At 36.9% G+C, this 22039-nt stretch overlaps 1 protein-coding gene across 1 annotated transcript in view; it reads left to right on the top strand.

The window, feature by feature from the left end:
• LRRK2 (leucine rich repeat kinase 2) overlaps window positions 1-22039 on the top strand; it is a 73552-nt gene that overhangs the window by 13742 nt on the left and 37771 nt on the right. Inside the window, exons 7-20 of the mRNA XM_075145770.1 lie at window positions 2793-2924; window positions 5803-5922; window positions 7095-7219; window positions 7776-7855; window positions 8640-8746; window positions 10423-10552; window positions 11716-11840; window positions 13523-13656; window positions 15963-16107; window positions 16399-16538; window positions 17876-18004; window positions 18091-18261; window positions 19974-20229; window positions 20457-20645. Coding sequence (XP_075001871.1) covers window positions 2793-2924; window positions 5803-5922; window positions 7095-7219; window positions 7776-7855; window positions 8640-8746; window positions 10423-10552; window positions 11716-11840; window positions 13523-13656; window positions 15963-16107; window positions 16399-16538; window positions 17876-18004; window positions 18091-18261; window positions 19974-20229; window positions 20457-20645 — 1983 coding nt within the window. The remainder of the gene's footprint in view (window positions 1-2792; window positions 2925-5802; window positions 5923-7094; window positions 7220-7775; window positions 7856-8639; window positions 8747-10422; window positions 10553-11715; window positions 11841-13522; window positions 13657-15962; window positions 16108-16398; window positions 16539-17875; window positions 18005-18090; window positions 18262-19973; window positions 20230-20456; window positions 20646-22039) is intronic.

Raw genomic sequence — 22039 nt, 5'->3', positions numbered from 1 at the left:
CAATTTGATCTTGTTGACACAGAGGCAGCTCTTGTCAGCTTCCTGCTGGTAGTCACAATTTTGGCAAGCATAGAGCAAGGTCCTGCTCTCCATGTCTTCCATGAGGTACATAATGTTGTATTCTTGCAGACGTGATTTCTCACAAAGCCTTGCTCGTACATCCTGTCTGGCTCTATAGGAACCCTGCTGGCCCCATGTACGCCACAAAACAAGAACTAGACTGCAGTGTCCCACATTTCATCAGACTCCAAGCTATTTAGTTTCTGTTTCTCAAACTTCTTGCTGTTCCAGTGTTTAAAAAGTTAAGTATTCCTTGAGCCAGAAATAATTTTACCCTAGCCCAGAAGTTATTGCCATTTTCTAAGGAAGAGGATGCCAGATTTTAAGTGCTTTTTAAAATAGTAAATACTTACACAAAGCGTAACAAGAGAAGGGCATGGCAAAGACCAGCTCTAAAGTAGGTATTTATTTTGGGGTTAGCACTCTCATTTCTGATATGAAAGATTGAAAATAGTCAGAGAAACAGAGATAGCTTGCACATGAATGTGCAAAGCTAGGCTACTTTCGCCAGCATTCATATTCTTGGTCTGTGACATCCCACAACACCTGCGAGAAAATGTATTCCTTTAAGGCCACCCTGGTGAAAATCATTCGCTGTAAGTACACTCTCTAGCTTATCCAGTAGTAAAATGTTTGTCTCCCCATACCCTGAAGTTCAAATCTCTATTCCAAATGAGTTACATCAAGGATTTGTACCTCACTATGCCTTCTTTCTCTAATACATATGTAGACTTTGTTCCAGCTCATATGTCATGAGAAATTGAAGAGTAAGAGTTTATTCCAATGCGGTACAAGAATTCTTTTAAATCTCAGTAGTTTCGATGGAATGAGAAAATGCTTTGCTGCCGACTGTCCTCCAAAGTCCATAGGGGGGTGACAGGTCACAGAATGTTAGCCATCTAAATGGTAGTCATAGGCAGCCATCCAGGCTTCTCCTCTGTTTAATGGGGAGAAACAGGCACCTCAAGAGAAAATTTACCTAACCCTAAGAGAGGTATCTGTTACAGGTGGGATGAATCCCCATACAGAGTGCTCAGATCTCTTCATCAGTTGTTGTGAGAACCTAGATGACCAAGCTGTGGTGGTTAAGATTAAATGAGATCCATTCCACGTCCTTTTCTCTAGCTTGTTCTGGGAAACGGTGTCTCCCTGCAAATGTACCATTGCTTGGTTCTTGCAGCATTTAAACATGCAGTTAATTATGCTCTCTGTATAGTAAACAATTTTAGAATCTTCTGAATATTTTAGTATGTTTATAATTGTCACCTGTGACCTGTGAAGTGATGCAATACTATTTTGTGGAACATACCTTTAAAAAGGTGTTTTCTGTTGAGAATGACATGATTAAATTACTGTCATCTTAAAGCACTGTGAAAGGTACCTTCCTTCACTATCAAATAGAATGCTTCAGAAATGCCTCCCACTCAGAGCTTGCTTTTTCAATTTACAGAGTATCATTATTTAATATTCAGAGATACATTATTTTGAAGATCTCCTGCTGCTTTAAAAAGACTAATTATCTTTAATAATACAGTTGTGAATATTCCTCTTACATTGTATACAGGAAAGCCAAGCTGTTGAAAGAACAATTAAGAAAGTTTATAGGCCTCAGCAGAGTAATGCTAACGCCCTTGGAGTCAGTGACAGAACTCGCTTTCATTCATTGGAGCCAGGATTTTGTCCCAGGATTTTTTGGGTTCATATTCTGTCTCATACCCTGGGTAGACATACTGCAAGGATGCTTTCATACACCGTGTTTTAACTATCATGATGCTGTTTTGCCTTAAATTATTGTATGTGGGATCGCTCCGTCCTCAGTAAGAAAGGATGCATTCTGTCTTTTTGCTGGCTCATGTGAATGTCCTGTTGGTTTCTGTACCTGACCAGCGTAATAAGCGGTAAATAAGGTGAGGGTGACCGAGCACTAGCACAGGTTGCCCGGAGGGCTGTGGAATCTCCATCCTTGGAGATACTCAGAAGCCATCTGGCCATGGTCCTGTTCTAGGTGGCCCTGCTTGAGCAGGGGGGTTGGACAAGATGACTTCCAGAGGTCCCTGCCAACCTCAACCCTTCTGTGATGCTGTGAAATACAGAATTTACAATGAATTTCAAAATATTGCAGGAGCACTAGATGAACATTTCTGTACCCTTAGCACACAATAGGCGTATGGTAGAACTAATTTAAATGAAAAGAATAACTTGCTAGCTTGCCCCCTAAAAAAGAAGGAAAACTTAGAAAAACATGATTAAATCAAATAAATGACATTTATTAAAAAAAAAACATTTCTAAATTGTTTCTTAGTTGTATGCCCCTGGGACTATCACTGAAATACTGTAAAATGTTTACCTGGTCACAATCATGTTATAAACACAATTTATAAGATTGCATTAATATTTATAAAACAATTTGTTCAGCTTTAAGAAAAAAGTTACATAAGAATAGTTTGTGAGGAGGTTTCTGTTACATGGCCTGATACAGAATGGAACAGATCCATATATTTTAATATGGACTCTGAACTTAATGAATTATTTCCAAGTGTTGGTAGTCATTAATGTCTTCTACGGCAATACCAAGGAAAAAAAATGCCACCTTTCTCTCAAGGTGCAAGGCAAAAACTGAAACGTAGGCCCAGTTTTCTAAATAAATCTATTTAAATAAAGTCTGAATTAGAACCCGATCAACATGTTTTTTTTTCTTAAGAAGCAATTTTTGTTTCTGTTTCTTTCTTTAGCCAGCAATGTTGAAGTGCTAATGTCTGGAAATGTTCGCTGCTACAATGTTATAGTGGAAATGATGAAAAGTTTCCCCAATAATGAAACACTTCAGGAAGTGAGTTGCTGTTTGTTGCATAAGCTTACATTGGGTAAGTTCACAAAGTTGTTTATAGCCAGCTTACTCTTACTGTGTAAGAGCTGGCGTTAACTGGCAGCAAGTGTTACAGGCAACAAGAGAACGATTATTCCAGTTAATACTCAGGGTGGTGTATAGCTCCATGTCTCTAATGATGTAAACATACTGAGGTAACATTGGCCACAGTTAATATGGTATCCTTTTGTGTTAAACATCAGTAACAATGACAGAAGCTGTCATAAAAGACTGGGGTGGGGAAAAAAAGGAGACAAAACAGTGGGAGAAGCACAAGATGAGAATGGGAGATCAATAGATCCCATTCTGTATAAAGTTACTATAGAAAGGAAGAAAATTCCTTCTAGACTTCTTACTTGAAGTGGCAGTGCTGAATGTGTGAGAAACAACTGGTGCTACTGAATTACCTGGGAGGTATTCTCCAAAACTGTGTTTTTCCTCCTTGCAATGCATTTACCTTCAGAGACCTATGCTGTATTCCTGCCCAGCTCTGGTGTCTGTCTTGGGGCCCCCTGTGCTGCAGCAGTGGAAGAATCACTGCTTCCTGGACTTCCCTTGGTGAGGGCAAAAGTACTTTGGTTGTCTGGGCTTTCATGGGCTAGTGTCACATCAAGAGAAACGATGGCAATGTCAAAAAAGGATTTGTTGAGCCTCTTAGCAGCTCTGTACTTTCTCTTGCCACTATAATAAGCTGATCTGAGCCGTTGCCAAGGACCATGTAATGGGAAGTTCAAATAAAAATAAGTATGTTTTAACCCCTGCTGCATACAAAAACACTGTGAGTAGCTGCCCGAGCAGCCCCCACTCCATGGCAGATTCTTCTTCATTAAGGACACAGCCAAGTTCTTTCTCATGAGTTAGACTTCCCAATTCTTGCAGGTGGTGGCCTGAAGCTACTGCAGATGCTGGTACCAGTGCATGACTCCCCTTAGTCAAGTCAGTCCCATCCTTTCAGCATCTGTTTCCGCTTCTTCGTGCAGATATTGTAGAAAATACAGACCAAACTTGAGTGCAACCCAGACAACTTCCAGTTCTCCTTCAGAAAGCCAAATAAAAATTTCAAAAAAATATGGTGGCCGCTGAAGTGGTATTTGCAGTTTTTTGGCAAGAGGTGATGTTACCCTTGAATGGTTTCCTGTGCAAGGCTAACTGAAGATAGGCAGGGAAACCAAGCACATGTGGGGACACAGCAACTCCGTTAACATGCCTTGATCTTGCCCTAAGCACAACCAGCCTGGTTTCAGTCACACATTTGTCGTGTGTGTGCTGACCAACAAGTAATAGTGGCAGTAAAGCAGCCACAAGATCCACTTCTTCTTTCATCATAACAGATGCCCTTCATCTTAATAAGGAGCCACTTCAGGAGAGTTATGGGAAGAGGTGTCCACAGCACCACACAGTTAGGGAAACAGAAGTGAAATTGCTAGGTGCTCCTGGAAATAGTCTGGAAGATTTGCATACAGCCAGTGTGGCTTCCCAAATTATTCTGATGGACACTGTCTTCCTAAACCCATGTTAACTGGCAGTGAAATGGTAAAGTCAGCATCTACCGGCTTCCAAAATCACAATCGTGTATTCTTGGTAATGACTATCCTAGATTTGACTGTCATCAGAATTTTAACTGACTGATACCTGTTTGGCCAGGCACAAGTCCAACATAATGACTCATCACATAGCCTAAGATTATTAATTTTGTGAGGTAAGTAACGTATTTACACGAACATATCATTTCCATCAAAATACAGCAAGAAACAGCAATGCTGATATAACATGACCACACTACTACAGGGTAAGAAGAAAAATACTGTTTCCAGTTGCACTTGTAATAGGTGTTAAGGCCAAGGTTTTAGAATGATGAATCTGGAAAGGAATTGCCTTAAAGCCTGTTCTTAAGCATTCTGTTAAATTGGTCTAATTGAACTGAATCATAAAACATTGGGAGAGGTACTTATCTTCTGGTGAAAAATGTAGACGTTGAAGGTAGTCAGCATCTATAGGACTCAGGACCAGAACTGAGGGAAAGAAATTAGGTTAGCTTTTCTTCTGTATGTAATTATATTTTTGATGCTCAAATATGGGAGAAATTTTGTACCTCATTTCTCAAGGGTTTGAGAAACATTGATACAGATTTTAATCTGACCTTTCACATTGCTAGTGTGATTCTCATTTTTACTAACCAAGAATTAAACAAAATTGAATATCAAAATAGAAACCATAGCTATCAAATCATATTGTACAAAGTGAGTGTTGCTGTATTATTTTATGCATGATACTTGTTTTTACAACGAACGGGGAAGTTATTTTCATTTGCTTGCTTTTTGCAGAATTCTTTATATTCAACCTATAATATAAAATACTGTACAGTCTACAATAAAAGTTATGCTTTAAATATATTTATCATCAAAAGGTAGTTCTTTCTACTATTCCAAAATGTATGTATTCTGTATTTATAATGATGACCTTGATCTATTTAACGAGGAGGGCAAAAACAGAGGACAAAACAGGGTTAAACCACTTGCTTGATAGGATAAATCAAATCATTGCAGGAATTCAAGACCAGGACTGCATTTGCTTCCTGGCAGGAAGTCTGCAAGTGATACACTGACTGTATTTTTCTTATTTTGATGACAATGTGCGCTTCATTTTGCCTTAAACCTCAGTCTTTTGTAAAAAACCACAAAGAACCTAGATCCCAATGTTTTTTTATCCTTGACCTCTTCTTTCCACAAATAAAACATTGTTGTGCTTTTCTGTAATCAGAAATCTGACATTTGCTACAGACAAAGTTTGTGCATTGTGCGCTGAAAAATTTATGTTAAATGCATGTAAAGGTCTAAGATATGTGTTTATATTCATTTAATCTTATGTATTTTCAGGAAATTTTTTCAATATCCTTGTATTACATAAGGTTCCAGAAGTCATTGTGAAGGCTGTTAAAACATATCCTGAAAATGCAAAGTTACAAACTGCAGCTCTCAGTTGTTTAGCTCTTCTAAGTGAGTAAACATCTTCCTAAATACATAAATAAATTACTTCATTTATCTGTCCACTTGTTAATTTTTTTTATACTGGTAATTTCCTGTAGTCATTTCGAACTCCATTTCTTTAACATGAAAGCCTCAGGCAGGATACCTTTGACAGAGCTAGATTTCCTACATGCTTACAGTTTGTTTTACTATGACATGGCTGTGTCCGTATCATATGCCCAACATCTTCACAGTATTCAGAGCTGGTAAGTTATGTTGACAGATCTTAACAAAGCAACCTGTTTGTCCATAGGCAAATATTGGATAATCCCTACTTAGCATAAAATCTCTAGAGATAACAACACTAATTTGATGCAGTGTTTGCCATGTATGACAGTACTCATTATATTGTGGCAGTTGATAGCAACACCAAATCAATGCTTGTGCTTGAGTTCTGAAATCAATTAAAAGATTTAAACTTTTCCTTGAGTACACTCCAGGTATTATTTTGAAACAGAATTTAGTTAGCTAGTCGCAAAAAGCTAAGGATCTGATCCTCTTAGTCTTTGATAATTGTTCCATACAAAAGTCAGTACTAATGCTGTTTAAGAGTCCCAAAAATAGCAAAGATTAGAAATCAGTATACACTCCAGTAAGCCTCAGATATTAGGTCAGCATTGATACATTTTTTTTTTCCTTAAATGCTGAAAAGTCACAGGTATAAAATGATTTTTTTTAAATTCCATTGGACTTTCTGGGACCAGATATTTCTCCCTTGCAACTGCAATTTGCATTTCATTTCTTAATGGCACTACTTCAGAGTGTAGGTGGCTCTGTGGTAAGTGGTTACGTGCAAATGAATCACAGTTATATTTTGCGTCTGTGGTATTCTGTAGGTAAACACACAACAAAAAAAAGTATGTGCAGGTCTTTTCAGAGCCTGAGTGTTGACTGATCTGTAACTATGTACCTAATTTACTACACTGTAACGAAGTTTTTTAATCCCTTTATAACCTTAAAGACATTTTTCAAATCTGTCATAAAGTTTATGTCCAAAGACTTTTCCCTTCCAAGAACAGGCTAATCCTGCCATTGATTTTCGCACATAGGCAGTGTGTGCACCTCCATGACTACAGGAAGGTTAAGACTTAAGTCTTTTGCTTTCACAACAAGAATTTACTGTAAATATTTTGTATTTCAAGCTGAAACAATATTCTTAAACCGAGACTTAGAGGAAAGAAAAGAAGAGGAGGAGGAAGAAAAATTATGCTGGTTGGAAGCATGTTACAGAGCATTAGAACTGCACCGAAAAAACACGGATGTGCTGGTGAGAATTTCTGGATGATGGGGGTACGGAAAGACTGCATTATGCATTATATAAAGTGTTTAGCAACATCATTTTCTCCCGTATACCCCCAGGCAAACAAAGTCTTAAAGACTAGATTAGATTTAGAATAAATCTTACTTTCTTGCCTTTCTTATCTTTGTTCACGTCAACTGGTTTGAGTTACTCCTTTGGATCAAATGTAGGTAGTTAAGATGAGATTCGTTACCTGAAACTTTGGCTATCCAAAGACTGTTTACGTAGCTCCTCTGTATACAGCAGCCAAACACAGGCCCATCAACAGAAGAATTAATCTCGGCCTAAAATAAGTATCAAAATGCTAATCAAATAATGAGAATGTGGCATATATTTGTAACTCAGGCCTATCCCAGCTATAAAGAATGTGACAGTCCGCACCTTGTTGTATTTCTGCATAAAGCACCTTCTATCTTTGTCATGGACTGATAAACAGTCAAACTATTTAAATTTTTTCATATATTTTTGATATTCTAAAGGCATATTTTCTTAATCCTTTTGTCTCCTCTTGGTTTATATTTAGGAGGCTGCATGCTGGGCTTTGAAAAATCTGTTTCTGTATCAGCGCAACCTTCATGAGAAGATTGGAGATGGAGATAATCAGTCAGTGTTAATAACTTGAACTGTATTTTTGGAAATGAAAAAAATGAAAGCCTACTGTTAGGCCATTTGGGGTCTCATGTGTCAATTATTTTTATTTTTCTTTCTTGTTTTCTAATATATGATGAAATGCATGGTGATCAACAACACTTGGGAAAGTTTCTTTCTTGAAAGGTGTGCTAACCTTGACTCAGGCAAAATTGCTAGTGTTTTAATAACAGGTCAGAACACAGTCTAATAGAGCTAATTTTTACAGTTCACAAGGAATTTCTTCTTCAGTTGCAACCAGGATAGGGAGTATTAAAGAATGTAAGAGTAGGGAAAATAGAGAAGATTAAGATATCTAGTAGGTAAGGAGTATGGAAAAGCAGTGCTCATTTTCCCACAAATCAGATGAAGGGGCATAGTACAGGGGGTGCTGCCTCATCAGGGAGAATCTAGGCATGGGTAAGACACAGACTTTCATTTTACTTAAACTATTTCTCAGAGTTGCTTAAAATTTTAATCATTCAAATTTTAGTAAGCCTGTTTTATACTCCTTTCTGGACCTCAGGTCACTTGGAAAGCATGATTTCAAGTCAATCCAGTAGATTCAGAGTAGGCTAATATGCATAGTTTGCAAAGGACTTTCTGTCAGCTGTTACTCTGGAAAAATATTAGAAGCCAAGTACAATCATCTGAAAATTTAATTATGTCACTTAATAACTTTTTAGGAAACTGAACTACAGTTATGAAGTAACTGCTGTAATATGGTCAATGTGCAGTGATCTGTTTCTCTCTGTGAAAGGTTCCCGATAGACAGAGCAGTGATGCTCTCCATGCTAATGCACTCCTCTTCAAAAGAAGTGTTTCAAGCAGCTGCTAGTACCTTGGCAATTTTGTCACAACAAAATGGTAAGGGAATTTAATTATCTTTACTTTCTAATTCAGCAGAAAGTTATTGCTGTAATATTAAAGAATATTTAGTGTGCTGCTGTATGAATACAATATTCCCTGTGATCAGAATATTATGCAGTTGTGTTTAGTAGGAATTTTATTCCTTTCTTTGAAAAAGCTATTGTTGGCTTGTATCAAAGAGAGTATGTGGAAGTAAAGAGCTCTTTGCCAGTTTATGTGTTGCAATTGCTATTTTTTGGAGCAGGAGACGTAAAAAAGAGTGTGTTCTCTTTGTATGCTTGTTTAAATATTTATCACATGTTTGAATTTCGTCAAGAGCAGCATTTGTTAAAACTCACATGAGTAAGGATTACAGCCCAACAAATACCATTTTCTTGCTTAACACAGGGGATTTGAGCAGTCCTGTTGACTTCAGTGAATCAAATCATGTGTAGAAAGTTAAGCATGAGCAGAACAGCTTTCAAAATTGCTTTAGTCCTGATTGTGTCCCTAACATGGTTTCCTAACTTTTTTCAGTTTACAGACCCCCTCAAAATTTTTCATTGGAGATGTGGACCCCTGGGTAGAGCATTTAAGCCTACTGACAATTGCCTGCTTTTATTAGATACCTTTCCCAGAACCCTTTGAAATGGTTATGGACCTCAAGTGCTTTGTAGACTGCACATTGAAAGCCACTGGCTAGATAGGAAGATAAAGACTAGCAGTTAATTACCATTCTCTAGGTGAGAAAGCATTGTTTTATCCATAGGTTACTGAGCCATCCAAGAACATAAAACCTAACAATGAAAAGGTTTTATAGTTATTTATGAGATAAATATGTATCTATATCAAGAAATAGATCTCATAAATGTATGCATACTGTTATCATATATTATACCAAGTACTTTCATAACATGTTACTGACAAGTGGGCGTCTGATTCCCATTGGAAATCTAAAGCAAATTTTTATTTTGTCTTTTTTTTTCTTCTTTTTTCCCCCTAAATGAGCGTGCTTACACCAGAAATGATAGACATAAAGAAGCTTAGTAAAACCCTCTGGCACAATGCAATATTGCTTGAATTAACCATTTAAAAAGGATGTACTGAACTGGGAATCAAGAATTGGTGGTAGTTACCATGATAATGTAGAATATTTTTAAAGTGTTCCGAGCTGTATTAGTTACAGTTATAGGTACAACATGTGCTTGGGTATTTGAAATTTTAAAAAAATGAATTAAAGTAAATAGAGTGAATAAATATAATTTCATTTTTGAAGCCTTATTTTAGAAGTTAGAAGGTTTTTTAAAAGTTTTAAATTCTAGCTTTCCTGCATGATCAGAGAGTGCAATTAAGAGGAAAAATTGTTGAAGAATAAACATTTTTTGAAAATAAAACTAAAGCTGTATGTTCTCCGTCTCTTAAGTTAGCTTTCTGTAAGTAAAAATAGCAGGTGTATTTAAACTTATTAGGCATTCAGGAATTATAATGCATTTGATTAAGCTATGCAAACAAAAGTCAGCTTCAGCTCTAATTGTTTCCCATTCTAATTTATACTTCTATAACATGTGTGTTTGGTGAGGAAAAAATCAAAAAAATGGGAAAAAAAGTTAGCAGTTCTGTTGGTTTTGAGAACTATACATAAAGAGAGAGAGAGAGAGATTTACTTATAGGATGCTTGCTATTTTGTGTTGTAGTAAATATTAGGAAGACATTTTTGGCTAAAGGAATACACATGAATGTTTTGGATATAATGAGGAAACATCCACATTCTCCTGAAGTGGCTGAAAGTGCCTGCAGAATTCTGAATCATGTTTTCAAAGGAAGGTAATATACTTAGAAATACGTGGCAATTTCCAAAATGAAGGTTTGTGAGATTCAGTGCTGTAATTGATTATATTTAAATTATTGACTGCTTCACTGATATTAAAATTGACCACAGGCTGACAGCCCTGTTCAAGACATTGAATTTTGTAAGCCCTGTAGTCAAATGCCCAAGTGGATATATGTAGGGAGCTGCATGTTCTTCCCTTCGTGGTTCTTGAGCAGCGAGGTTTGAGTAGACTATCGCTAGGTGGTCTCCCCTCCTGTTAGCCACACTGAATTCCATTGAGAGCTAAGAAATTTCCCACAATATTAACTCTGATTATTAAAATAACATTGTGTTAATATTGCTTTTGTGTTGGCTTTTGCAAATGCTCTAGAACATGACTGGAAAACAAACTGGTGACTCATAAATACTGATGTACAGGGTGGGAACGCGATTCCAAGAGACTTGCCAAGTTTTTCCAGCCTTCCCTGAAACCTTTATATATGCTAAGCTGTCTGTGAAAAAATGACAGACTGAAGGTATAGTCACAGAATTTCTTAGGAATAATTTCATTTTATAAAGAAGAAAATCTCAAAACTTCCATAAACATCCTCAGAGGAATAAAAAGTATTATAAAATGAAAGAAGAAAATAACCTTAAAAGTGAATTAGTGGCCTTTGGCTCCTGCCATTTCTAGGAATGCTAATGACATTGAGATTTTTTTTTTTCTTCAAGATTAGAACCTAACATGATTGATATTTTTCTGTTTATTCTACAAGTATCTGACAATTCATCAGTACTTTATGACAATTGCGAAGCACTGGATTAAGGAAGATGTATCTTTTCACATATCTGGACTGGAATCAAAGAGAAACATGAATCCACCACTCACTCTGAATGAAATACTGTACTTGCTGTGTATCACTGTTCTGGACTTGATTGAAAATTACCTCTCAGTAGTCTAGAGTGAATTCATTACATAGGCTGAATTCATGGAATGGCATGAAAATAATATATTTGCTATGATGAAGAACAGTACTATAGTTTAATTTATATTTCGTAGCTCAAACCAGATTTGCAGTGTTCTAAAGGGATACCATACAGTGTTAATTAAGGAACCAAATACATGTAAAATTTAGAAATGCATTCTTTTTATTTATTTTATAAACAATATTTTCAGTTTCCTTCATCTGGATGTAATGACAGTAGCTGCATCAGAAGTTGTAAAAGCAATGAGGAAACATGAAAAATCACTCTCTGTACAACTGGAAGCACTTCGAGTCCTTTTACACTTTATGATGCCCGGTAAGTCATCCAAAAATATAATTGGTGTGGCATCATACACCAAATAAGAGAATAGAATTAGATAGCTAGGTTTTAGTCTTTCTTATCTAATGAGACAGTCTTTAACGGGATTTTAAAAAATTTGCTGGAGTTCTGTACATAGCCGAGAGCAGCTGTAACTCTTTAAGAACATACAAGGTGGAGGAAAACTTTTGAGGTATTGAAGGTAACAGACCAAAATTATCACTGCTGATTTCCCCTTGATTTCATCAGTGAAGAGTTAGCTCTATTAATTCAGGGAATGAGTGTGGAGCTATCTCTGTGATTGTGTATTTTCATTGTAGATACCCTTTAAGTGAGAGCAAACAGTGATAATGACATCAACATTGTTGTACCACAAAATGCGATTGTTTTAATAGTTTTTCTTGGAAGGAACATAAAAATTGGACCTCTGACACCAAAAAATAAAAACAGTGATTTAAAGATATGAAATATACTATTATATACTATTTTCTACAGAAAAGGAGAAGCCAAACTGACTAGCTTAGAAATTCCTTTCCAAAAAAAACCTCTTTAAAGGCAATCTACAGTGGGAAAAATATGTTCTGTGTTAGTTCTATATCTTTAATAACATTTGGGGAAAGTTTTAACTCTGCTTATCAGTTTACTGCTGTATATCCTGTTTTTTTCCTCTGATACTAAGTGTGAGGGTATAGACATGCAGTACTGATTTTTTTTTCAGAACAACTTTTTGCAAGTATCTCTCAGCAGTTTTAGTTGAACGTTTACAAAACCAGTAACTCTGAAACTAGTAACTTGGCTAATATGCAGACTGATTTCAGGTTTTCAGGTTTTCAGTTTCCTTCTGTTCTTTGAATTATAATCCTAATACTTTCCCTTTTTTTCAATAAACAGCAGGATTAAGACTTGACATATGTATCCTAACATGTAGGCAAGGCGCTTTTTTTGGCAGTATCCTGGAAGTGAGGCCCTTCTAAAGTGTAATCAAAGAAAGAGCATGCCAACTGGATGTTGGAACTTGCAGGTTAATTAGTGAATAAAAAGTAATTCATGGGGAAAATAGCGATCAGAACAAATATGAATGCTGAAATGACTTTTAAAGGATTTCTGGGTACTTTCTGTAGTGCCACTTGACTGCAAGTGCCAATAGCTACAAGAAATGTAAATCTGAAAGACCTTTCTCTATTCTTTTATTTGTACTCACCTTCCACTTACGTCATCTGTGGATAAAATTTGGCCTATGATGTGCTGCCAAGCGAGAAAGGGCAACTAGTTTATAGCTCCTCTATAGTGTCTCCTTTCCAGAAGGAAGAGGCATTCTGAAGTAGGTATCAGGAACACCAAGAAACCCCGTAGCTCAAAAAAGTAATACATTGCAGTGTACCTTAGGCAAAATTCTTTGGCATGATTTTGCATTTTTAGAGAAAGCAGTGAGCAAACATATGGCGAAATTGTCATTTCAAACACAATGTACTCACACTACAATGTAAATCTGGAGGGACTCCAGTCTCTGTGACTACAGCATTCTGAAAATGTCATAAGATCTGAAATATGCCCTCTGAGTCAGTTGTTAAAGCATGTGTGTTCAATTTGATTTTAATATTGGTTTAATAATATTGGGTTAATACTGGGGAGAATATTAAATCTGTTATTCTGAGGAAGGCTGTTTTCCATTATTGCAGATACAAAGAATGAACACCAGAATGGTTCTTCCAGAGATGTGGGAGATGCTGCTTTTGCACTTACAGTAAAAGTCATTAAAAGCCAGTGTCTGTTGGAGGGAACTCATTCGTTGGTGCTTAATGCTTTGAACAGGGTATAGTTAAAGCTTTATTCTAATGAATTTTGTCACTATTTTACACTTGCAATGGTGAATCATTTGTGAGTTTTAGTTCCACTTTGATTTTCCTATTGATTTGATAGAATTAATCTTGAATTCCTGAGTTTCATTTATTGTTTGGGGTTTCTTCTTACTTTCTGTTTTGGAGTGTATTAGATGATCCTTTATACAGTAAATCAAAAGGATATTTATAGAAACAAGGCTATTTTCTTTTCAAGCAGACAGTTTATTTGTGATTTTTTAATGGACTAGTTTATACATGAAAAGCGTCCTCATACCTACACCTCAACTATACATAGAACTGAGTGGTTCTTTAATATGGTGTCGTGGTTTAAGCCCAGCTGGCATCTAAGCACCACACAGCTGCTCGGTCACTCCCCCCTGGTGGGATGGGGGAGAGAATCAGAAGGGTAAAAGTGAGAAAACTCATGGGTTGAGATAAAGACAGTTTAATAGGTAAAGCAAAAGCCGCACACACAAGCAAAGCAAAACAAGGAATTCCTTCACTGCTTCCCATGGGCAGGCAGGTGTTCAGCCATCTCCAGGAAAGCAGGGCTTCGTCATGCATAATGGTTATTTGGGAAGACAAAACACCGTAACTCTGAACATCCCCCCACTTCCTTCTTCTTCCCCCAGCTTTATATGCTGAGCATGACGTCGTATGGTATGGAATATCCCTTTGGTCAGTTGGGGTCAGCATCCCAGCTGTGTCCCCTCTCAACTTCTTGTGCACCCCCAGCCTACTCGCTGGTGGGGTGGGGTGAGAGGCAGAAAAGGCCTTGACTGTGTGTAAGCACTGCTCAGCAATAACTAAAACATCCCTGTGTTATCAGCACTTTTTTCTGCACAAATCCAAAACATTACCCATACTAGCTACGATGAAGAAAGTTAACTCTACCCCAGCCAAAACCAGTATATTCTCCACGCCCAACGTGGGGCTCAAACCCATGACCCTGGGATTAAGAGTCCCATGCTCTACCGATACATTCTCCTTTGCTTTCAAAAGAACAGTGTTTCTCAGTTGTCTCCATCCTTTTCACTGTTCAATTCTATAACCTTTTCCAGCCACTGGAAAACAGAATGATCACAATGCCTTGAAGGGGAAGCTGAAAAGTGAAAGGCTGAAGCAGACCGCACTGGCCACTTTGCACAGCGAATTAACCTTAAATCCTAGTGGTAGGAAAAGTTTAACTTCATGGCCTTCAGAAGAATCCCACCTCTACAAGGTTTACAAGGTTCACATGACTACAATCAAAATGGATATAGCAATTCACAATTTTTTAGAAGTCTCTTAACAATTTTAGGCTTGCCAAACACCTTCAGTCAAGGAAATTTGTGTCTCTTACATTTATTATAAAAGTCAGGGCAAATAATGTATCAGCAAAGGAGTGCTAGAGTGTCTGAAGGACGTTTCTTGACCTGAAGATATAAGATATAGGAGTTAACAAGGGAGGCAAAAGAACTTTTACTTCAGCATGTATTACAGTCTCCAGTGCTTTGTGACCATCCTGATTGCTTTTTCTGACCCAGCTGGTTTGTGTTTTGGGGTACTACAATATCAACCAGAAGGGCTAGAAATTAATATATTTTAATGAAAAACTAGAGAAGGTATAAGGAGGAAGATGGGCATGACCCCACTGAAATAATTTTGCGGATTTGCAAGTCACTGTGACAGCTATGCACATTTTCAGATCTAGGCCTCATCTAGGTTTCCTCCATCTAGAAGTGGGGGAAAATGAGGAAAAATAATCACAAATAACCTATTGAATTGCTATATAACTAAACCCAAAGCTTTTAAAACTTCGATGGGGTGTGGTAGTAGGTATGTTGCTTCATATCTTTTTCTTTTCATATTTTTTTCAATTGCCACCATGTTTATCACTTGTGCCAGTTCTCGAAGAACCCCATCTTTGTTCCTTCTTAACGACAAAGGAATACATTTTCTGACTCTCCTAGCAAAATGATGTGAACTTGTGAATGGTTGTACTGAAACTTTGAGGAAAAAAAATCCCACCCTCCATTAGAAAACTAGCTAGGGAATATTTTCAAAATCAAAGGTGAAAATCTGGGGAGGTTATGAGCGGCTGAAACTGATGGTTGAAAAGGATACCTTTCTGAAATTGTGATTATTGTTATTTATTGTCCCATCAGCTGTGATTTCACATACTTTTAAGAACAACAATCACTTGTTCTTGAAGAACAACTTTAAGAACAAGTAATTCTTCTGTTGCCATTTTAAGCAGAACAAACTTGATCTGATTTTATATTCATTTCTCCATTAGTTTATTGGAAATCCTAGCATTCAGAAGTGTGGATTCAAACTACTTGCTTCTGTAGCTGAGTGCACTGGTGCACTAGAAATTTTAACCCACCAAGGAGCTACTGACACTGTGCTTCACACCCTACAGATGTATCCAGATGAACAAGGTAGGGAAGGTATTTTGTTAGTTGAACGTGGATGATGTAGTAGGAGGGCTGATTAACCATAGAAATTGTAACCTATCTGTTACACTCTTTAGTACTGGATGTGATGTAGGTTACACGGCAAGAAAAGGCTGCAGTACTGCATAGTCCTCAGGTTCATCCACTTCGTAGTTATGCCTGGCCCTGTAATAATTTTCTGGAATATTAGTAATATAACACTACTTAGGTCATGGGTTTATTCCACTCAGAATGTCTGAATAATCAACATTATTAATCTTTCTTTTTTTCTTCTAGACATACAGTGTTTGGGTTTGAGTCTTCTGTGCTCTTTGATTACAAGAAAGAGTTTGTGTATTGCAACTATGCATGTCTTGTCAACAGTTCTGGTTTCTACTTTGCGACGATTTAAAGAGGTCACTGAAATCCAGATGCATGTATGTTTTATTCTACGTACAAAGATGAAAGTGAAAGGCGAAACCTTAGAAAATTATTTTAATATAGTTATATTTGAAGTATAATTCCTTATTTTAATTACTTAATTTTGATTTTATTGCAATTACTAGATTAGTATAAGCCTTTATAATTAAACCAATGTTTGCTGTAGAGATGGTTTTCTTGGAGGCATATATTCAATCCAGAATATGTAAGCGTAGATTTAGGTGTTTATCTAAGACTTCTCAGATCTGCAAACTAGATCAAATTTCTCAGTCATGGTCCATCATTCAGTCAATCTATAACCATTTAATGAAGTAACCATCATTATAGTATTGATTGCCCTTCTTTGAAAATTGATAGAAAATAACTTAGTTCCCAGCCCTGTCACCAGCAATAAGCTTAGTGTAGGAATGCTGTATTTAAGAAGGTTATTACTGGAATACTGTGTGGGACTTTGGATCTACTTCTGAATATGGAAGGAGAGTTCTTACTCAGTCTGCAAACACATGTTCAGTCCTCCTCGTGTGAAAGTTCTGTTTCCTCTGCTTCAGAAACTTTCCCTAGTGAAATGGAGCTTACCTGTGAGATCAGCTTCCTGTGAGAGTTGCTGTACTTCTGTTTCAGATCAATATGAAAATATCACAAGTACAGCCTCCCTTCTTTACTGCTTTTTTTCTCCCAACCCTTCCAAGTTTAGCTTAGCAACCAGTGTAGAGAGAAATCAAAATAATGTGATGGAATAAGGAAGTTACTTAAAGTGATTTAATCTCAATTAGGTTTGGACAAAGTGTCCGTAATTTACCCAGTTCACCCTTCTAGGTGAACTTTACTTGCAGAATCACAGGATAATTTTTTATTTCTTTTTAGTTTTTAGATATACCTGTTAAGTTTTTCATTTAGCCTATCTATTTTTTTCAAATTCAAGGATTACAGAGCAACATATCGGGACAGGGGATGCATCTTCATTCCATATCCTTAGAAGGAGATTGTTTCCTCTGTACATTTTCAGGAAATCATGAGTACATTTGTCACTGCCAGGCAGGATGTTGTCAGATATTATGGTGCATAATTTGGCTTTTCAAAGTGTCAGTTAATATCTGTTTAAGTGGGTCAGCTAAACAAGCATGAAACTACAGCTATATAAACACAGAGGCACCAGCTGTTTCTGCCTTCTCTCCTGATCTTCTCCAATTTGTGAATTATTGCGTGTTTAAAAGCAAGACAAAGAAATTACAGCACATATCTTTTGGTTAAAATTTTATTTTGTTGCACGACCTGTTTTAAAATGACACTTTTTAACACTATACTTATTTCAATCTTCTCATTGTGTTCTTAGGGATTTCATGCAATCTTGTCAATTCTTGATTTGTCACCTTGTTTTGCAAAGCTGCTTGTACATGAATCATTTGACACAGTCATTTTCTACCAGATGTCTCAGTGTTTCACTGACCAGCGAGATCGACAGGTATCTTCTCTCTTTTGATAGCTCCACAGCTGAAAAATTTTGGTGCTTTTTTTGTCCTAACTTTGATTATTTGTCTTCCCATTCAGTTTCAAAGCCTGTGTTGTAAATGTTTTGCTAAAATAGCTGAAAATGATGATTTAAAAAATATGATGCTGGAAAAAGCATGTGTTGAGTACAATAGTATTATGGCTGAATGTTTACTTCTACTGGGAGCTGATATTAATAAGAAGACAAAGACAAACTCTTTGATCTATCAGGTAATATATGGAAATATATATAGTTTTATTGTTTTAATATTTGTGCTTTTGGGTTCCTTTCTCTTTTCACGTGAACATATATTTGGCAGAACGCAGCAGCCAATACCCAGTGCAGTCTAACTATGACCTGGTGACTTCAGGCTCAGTCTGATGTTCATTGAAACACCCTTCACTTTATTAAAGCTCATAGGATCACTGTTACCTAGAATGTGCCCACACTGCCAGTTCAGTTCTGATGCAAGTTCACTTTAAAGTCCATCTTTTCTGATTGTTTTCCCTGTTCACATGCAAACCTGGGTTCAATCAAGTACTGACTTAGCCTTAGCTTTGGAGTATTTTTGAGGAAGAAGACTTAAGCTCAAGATCTGTAAACTCCCAGTCATTTTTTCTGACCTAATCAGGTGTAGATGGCATCAAGCCCATTAGAGCCCAGTCCATGAACTGATACTCCAAATTCCGCTCTTTCCAAGCTCTGTGAGGCCAAAGTGCAGATGGACCAGCAGGCAGCACTCTGCATAGATAGGTTTCAGTGTGCTTAGTCCCACTGTGTTCTAGACCTGCAAAGAAGACTTTGCCCAAAATGCCTGCCCTGGAATGGTGGATTTTTTTTTACTTTGTGTTGTACTTAAAGATTAATATAGTCATCAGTTTTTGTGCTGATTTAACTGTTCTGGTTAGAGTTCTGACTTTTTATCAACACAGCTAAAGTAATAGAACATCTTGGAATGCCTGCCGTCACACTGGCTGCAAAGAGCTTTATCCAGACAGAGGCCACATTCAGAGCATCAATTATTTGAAATATGTTGGTGTCTTAAATAAGGCCATAGGCAAACATCCCATCTGGATTCAGCCATGCCAACGGAGAGGCTGTTCCCACCTGCTTATAAGTGCTCTTGCTAAATGTGACTGCCTTTAAGATTTTTTTTGAGAAATGGTGTGTATGAGCACTTCTTAATTTTGCTTCAGTGTCAAAGTTTTAACTGGTCTGAGATAATGCCATCAGTACTGCCTGAAGCAAATTAGGAAGTGTTCACTTCTGCTGGTAGAGCTGGCTGGGTGATAAAGCATAGCTGAGTTTGGAACTGACCATCCATCCATGGAGCCTGAGGTAGGCAAATCAGTGTTAGCAAACCACAGTGGAAATATTGAAGTAACTGGAAGTATTTCTAAAAAATATTTGTAATATTCACAATCAACACTGCTCTGTGTAGCAATGCAGGCGGAGAGAGTGGAAGGAGTAAAGCTGACTGAAGCCAGTGGACTTGAGCTCCGTAGCACTAGGCAAGGCTTGATGAGTCTCACCATTGTTGCCTGTTCATCTGATATCCAGACGACATGGCAAAATAACCCCTAAGTGTCTTTTTTCCACTGAACCGATAAATAAATGGAGTTGCCATAGACTGCATCCAACAACCCAACTACATAAATTACCATTCATTTTTGCCTGGAAATTGTGTGCACTCATGGCAGAAATTACAATTACAGAACTCAAGCATTTGTAATATTTTGGGCAAAGACTTCAGGAAAATGGGAGTTGGTACTCAGATGCCTTAGGCAGGCATATGCTCTGAGGGGTAAAGAATTATGTAATTGAAAGAGAGACATGATCCTAAAAATAAAATGAATCTGAATTTGAGACAAGTTTCTTAATACAGTCTGAACTGTTGTTTGAGTGCCTCACATAAATTTTTTTAATTGCTTTCCTCTGTTAGGTTTGTGAGAAAGGGAATAATCCTAAATTGGTGGAATTGCTATTAGCCAATGGTGCTCGAGAGCAGGATGTTCGGAGTGCTTTAACCATCAGTATAAAGAGAGGAGATAGCCAAATCATCAGCTTGCTCTTAAAGAAGCTCAGCCTTGATGTCGCCAACAGCAGTATATGTCTTGGAGGATTTGGTATTGGGAGACTAGAACCGTCCTGGCTCATTCCTTTGTTCCCAGATAAACTTACTCCATTAAGAAAACAAAGTGAGTATATACAGAATTTGCTCTACAAAATGCGTTAATCTATCTTGATGGTACTATGTAAGTGTTTTAGATCAAGACCTTCAGTTGAGGATCTCTTCATAGCATTCAGCTGTTTATAGAAAGACTGCCAAACCTTGAAAATAAATCAAGTTATTTCTGTTATTTTTTTTAAAGCTTTTTGGATTTCTTGGAGAATATTCTATCTTTTCGGTTTCTTATACATACAGATGCAGGTTCTGCACTGGCAAGAATGGTGCTTAAATTCCAGATGAAGAATATTTCAGAGAATAGATCAAAAGCCTCCTCTGATCTAAACTTCTCTGAAGATGGAGTGGATAAAAACTATGATTGGAATTTCATTTCTGACCCATTAGTGGACAGTGATTTTCCTTTGAATGATGATATTGATAGTGAAGGTAATTGGTTTTCTTTTCTTTTTTTCTTTTTATAATCCCAATCTAGTATACCGGGGCTAGACCATAGCCATAAATCAGTTGTTTATTTGTATTTGAGATAAAACACTTCCCATGAAAAAAATACTTCTATCTAAAATTTTGTTTGTGGTAACATTGGAAAATAGCTTATGATGAGTAAGTATGTGCTTTATCTACAAAATTAGGACCTTAAAGCATTTTATTCAGTTATCCATTTAAAATTAGTACTTTATGCATTCAGTTTCTTGTAGAGAGAGAGAGTGGGATTCATCCAACCAAATTTAGATATTGACTATTTTGATGTCTGTTTCTGAGATATTCTCGTATGCTGCCTTTATAGTCAATAGCAAAAAGCAAGTGCTTCAAGAGCACAATTTGTCTCATCATGAAGTCAGGTGCCTTGTGATCTAGAAAGCCCTGTTCCCTGGGTTGTCTGTAAATAAAGTGCGCACAACTATGTCTGGTATAGAGGATTATATTGTTAACAAATTAAGTAGGTGAAACAAGCCCTATCCCAAAGATATCTAATTGATCAGAAGGTGTAAATGACAAGTCTATGTTCAGTCTCAGTAACTTGGTAACATCGTTCTTGGTAACCATGTCAGGAAATCTGAATGCCTTTAACTTACAAAAACCAGCATTTCTGTCTATAATATCTGTAACTTAATAATAAGAGTAAGTGGCCTTAATTTACAACATTGTTTTACAACATTAATTTACAACAAGCCTTTTGTTTGTTCAGATGTCACTGTTGTTTTAGAACTGTTGGATACTTACAATCATCACAGATGAAGAATTTGAATTTTGGAATCGGAGAACCCTAAGGAATTTTTTTGGTTCTGTTTTGTTCTTTTCCTTTACATCATTCAGCACCATTTTTCATTTCTGTAGGACTGTAGCTTAGACAGTGATACCGATAGGTACTATTTGTTGTCCCACATAGAAAAGTTGTTAAGTCATATGTAAGTTATGGTAAAAAAATACAGGCTTTGCTAACAGGAGTGATTTTTAAAAGTTTTAAAAGTAGTTTTAAGAAGAGGAACACTAAATGGGTCCAGATAACCCTGAATCACCAAAGCCAGAGTGGCATTTGATGTTTCATTCTCAATAAATGTGGGAGTGCAAATTTATTAAAATACAAACTTTTTGTGCAGTAGCACAAAGATGTGTTACGAAACATGTATAATAATCCCAACCTGCTAGAAATTTTAAATGATAAAGCATCGATCTAACAAGCTGCAGGCCATATTTGGAGCATGTCAGGTTAGTATGGCCCATGTACTCTAAAATATGTTGACAACATTCTTGGCCTATTGCACACACAATTAACCAGTGAGATCCTGCCAATATTGATGCTTTTGAAATGTATCTCTCCT

Source organism: Calonectris borealis, chromosome 1, assembly GCF_964195595.1.
Source record: "Calonectris borealis chromosome 1, bCalBor7.hap1.2, whole genome shotgun sequence".
Lineage (NCBI taxonomy): Eukaryota > Metazoa > Chordata > Aves > Procellariiformes > Procellariidae > Calonectris > Calonectris borealis.
This window is presented reverse-complemented; position numbering and strand designations above follow the sequence as displayed.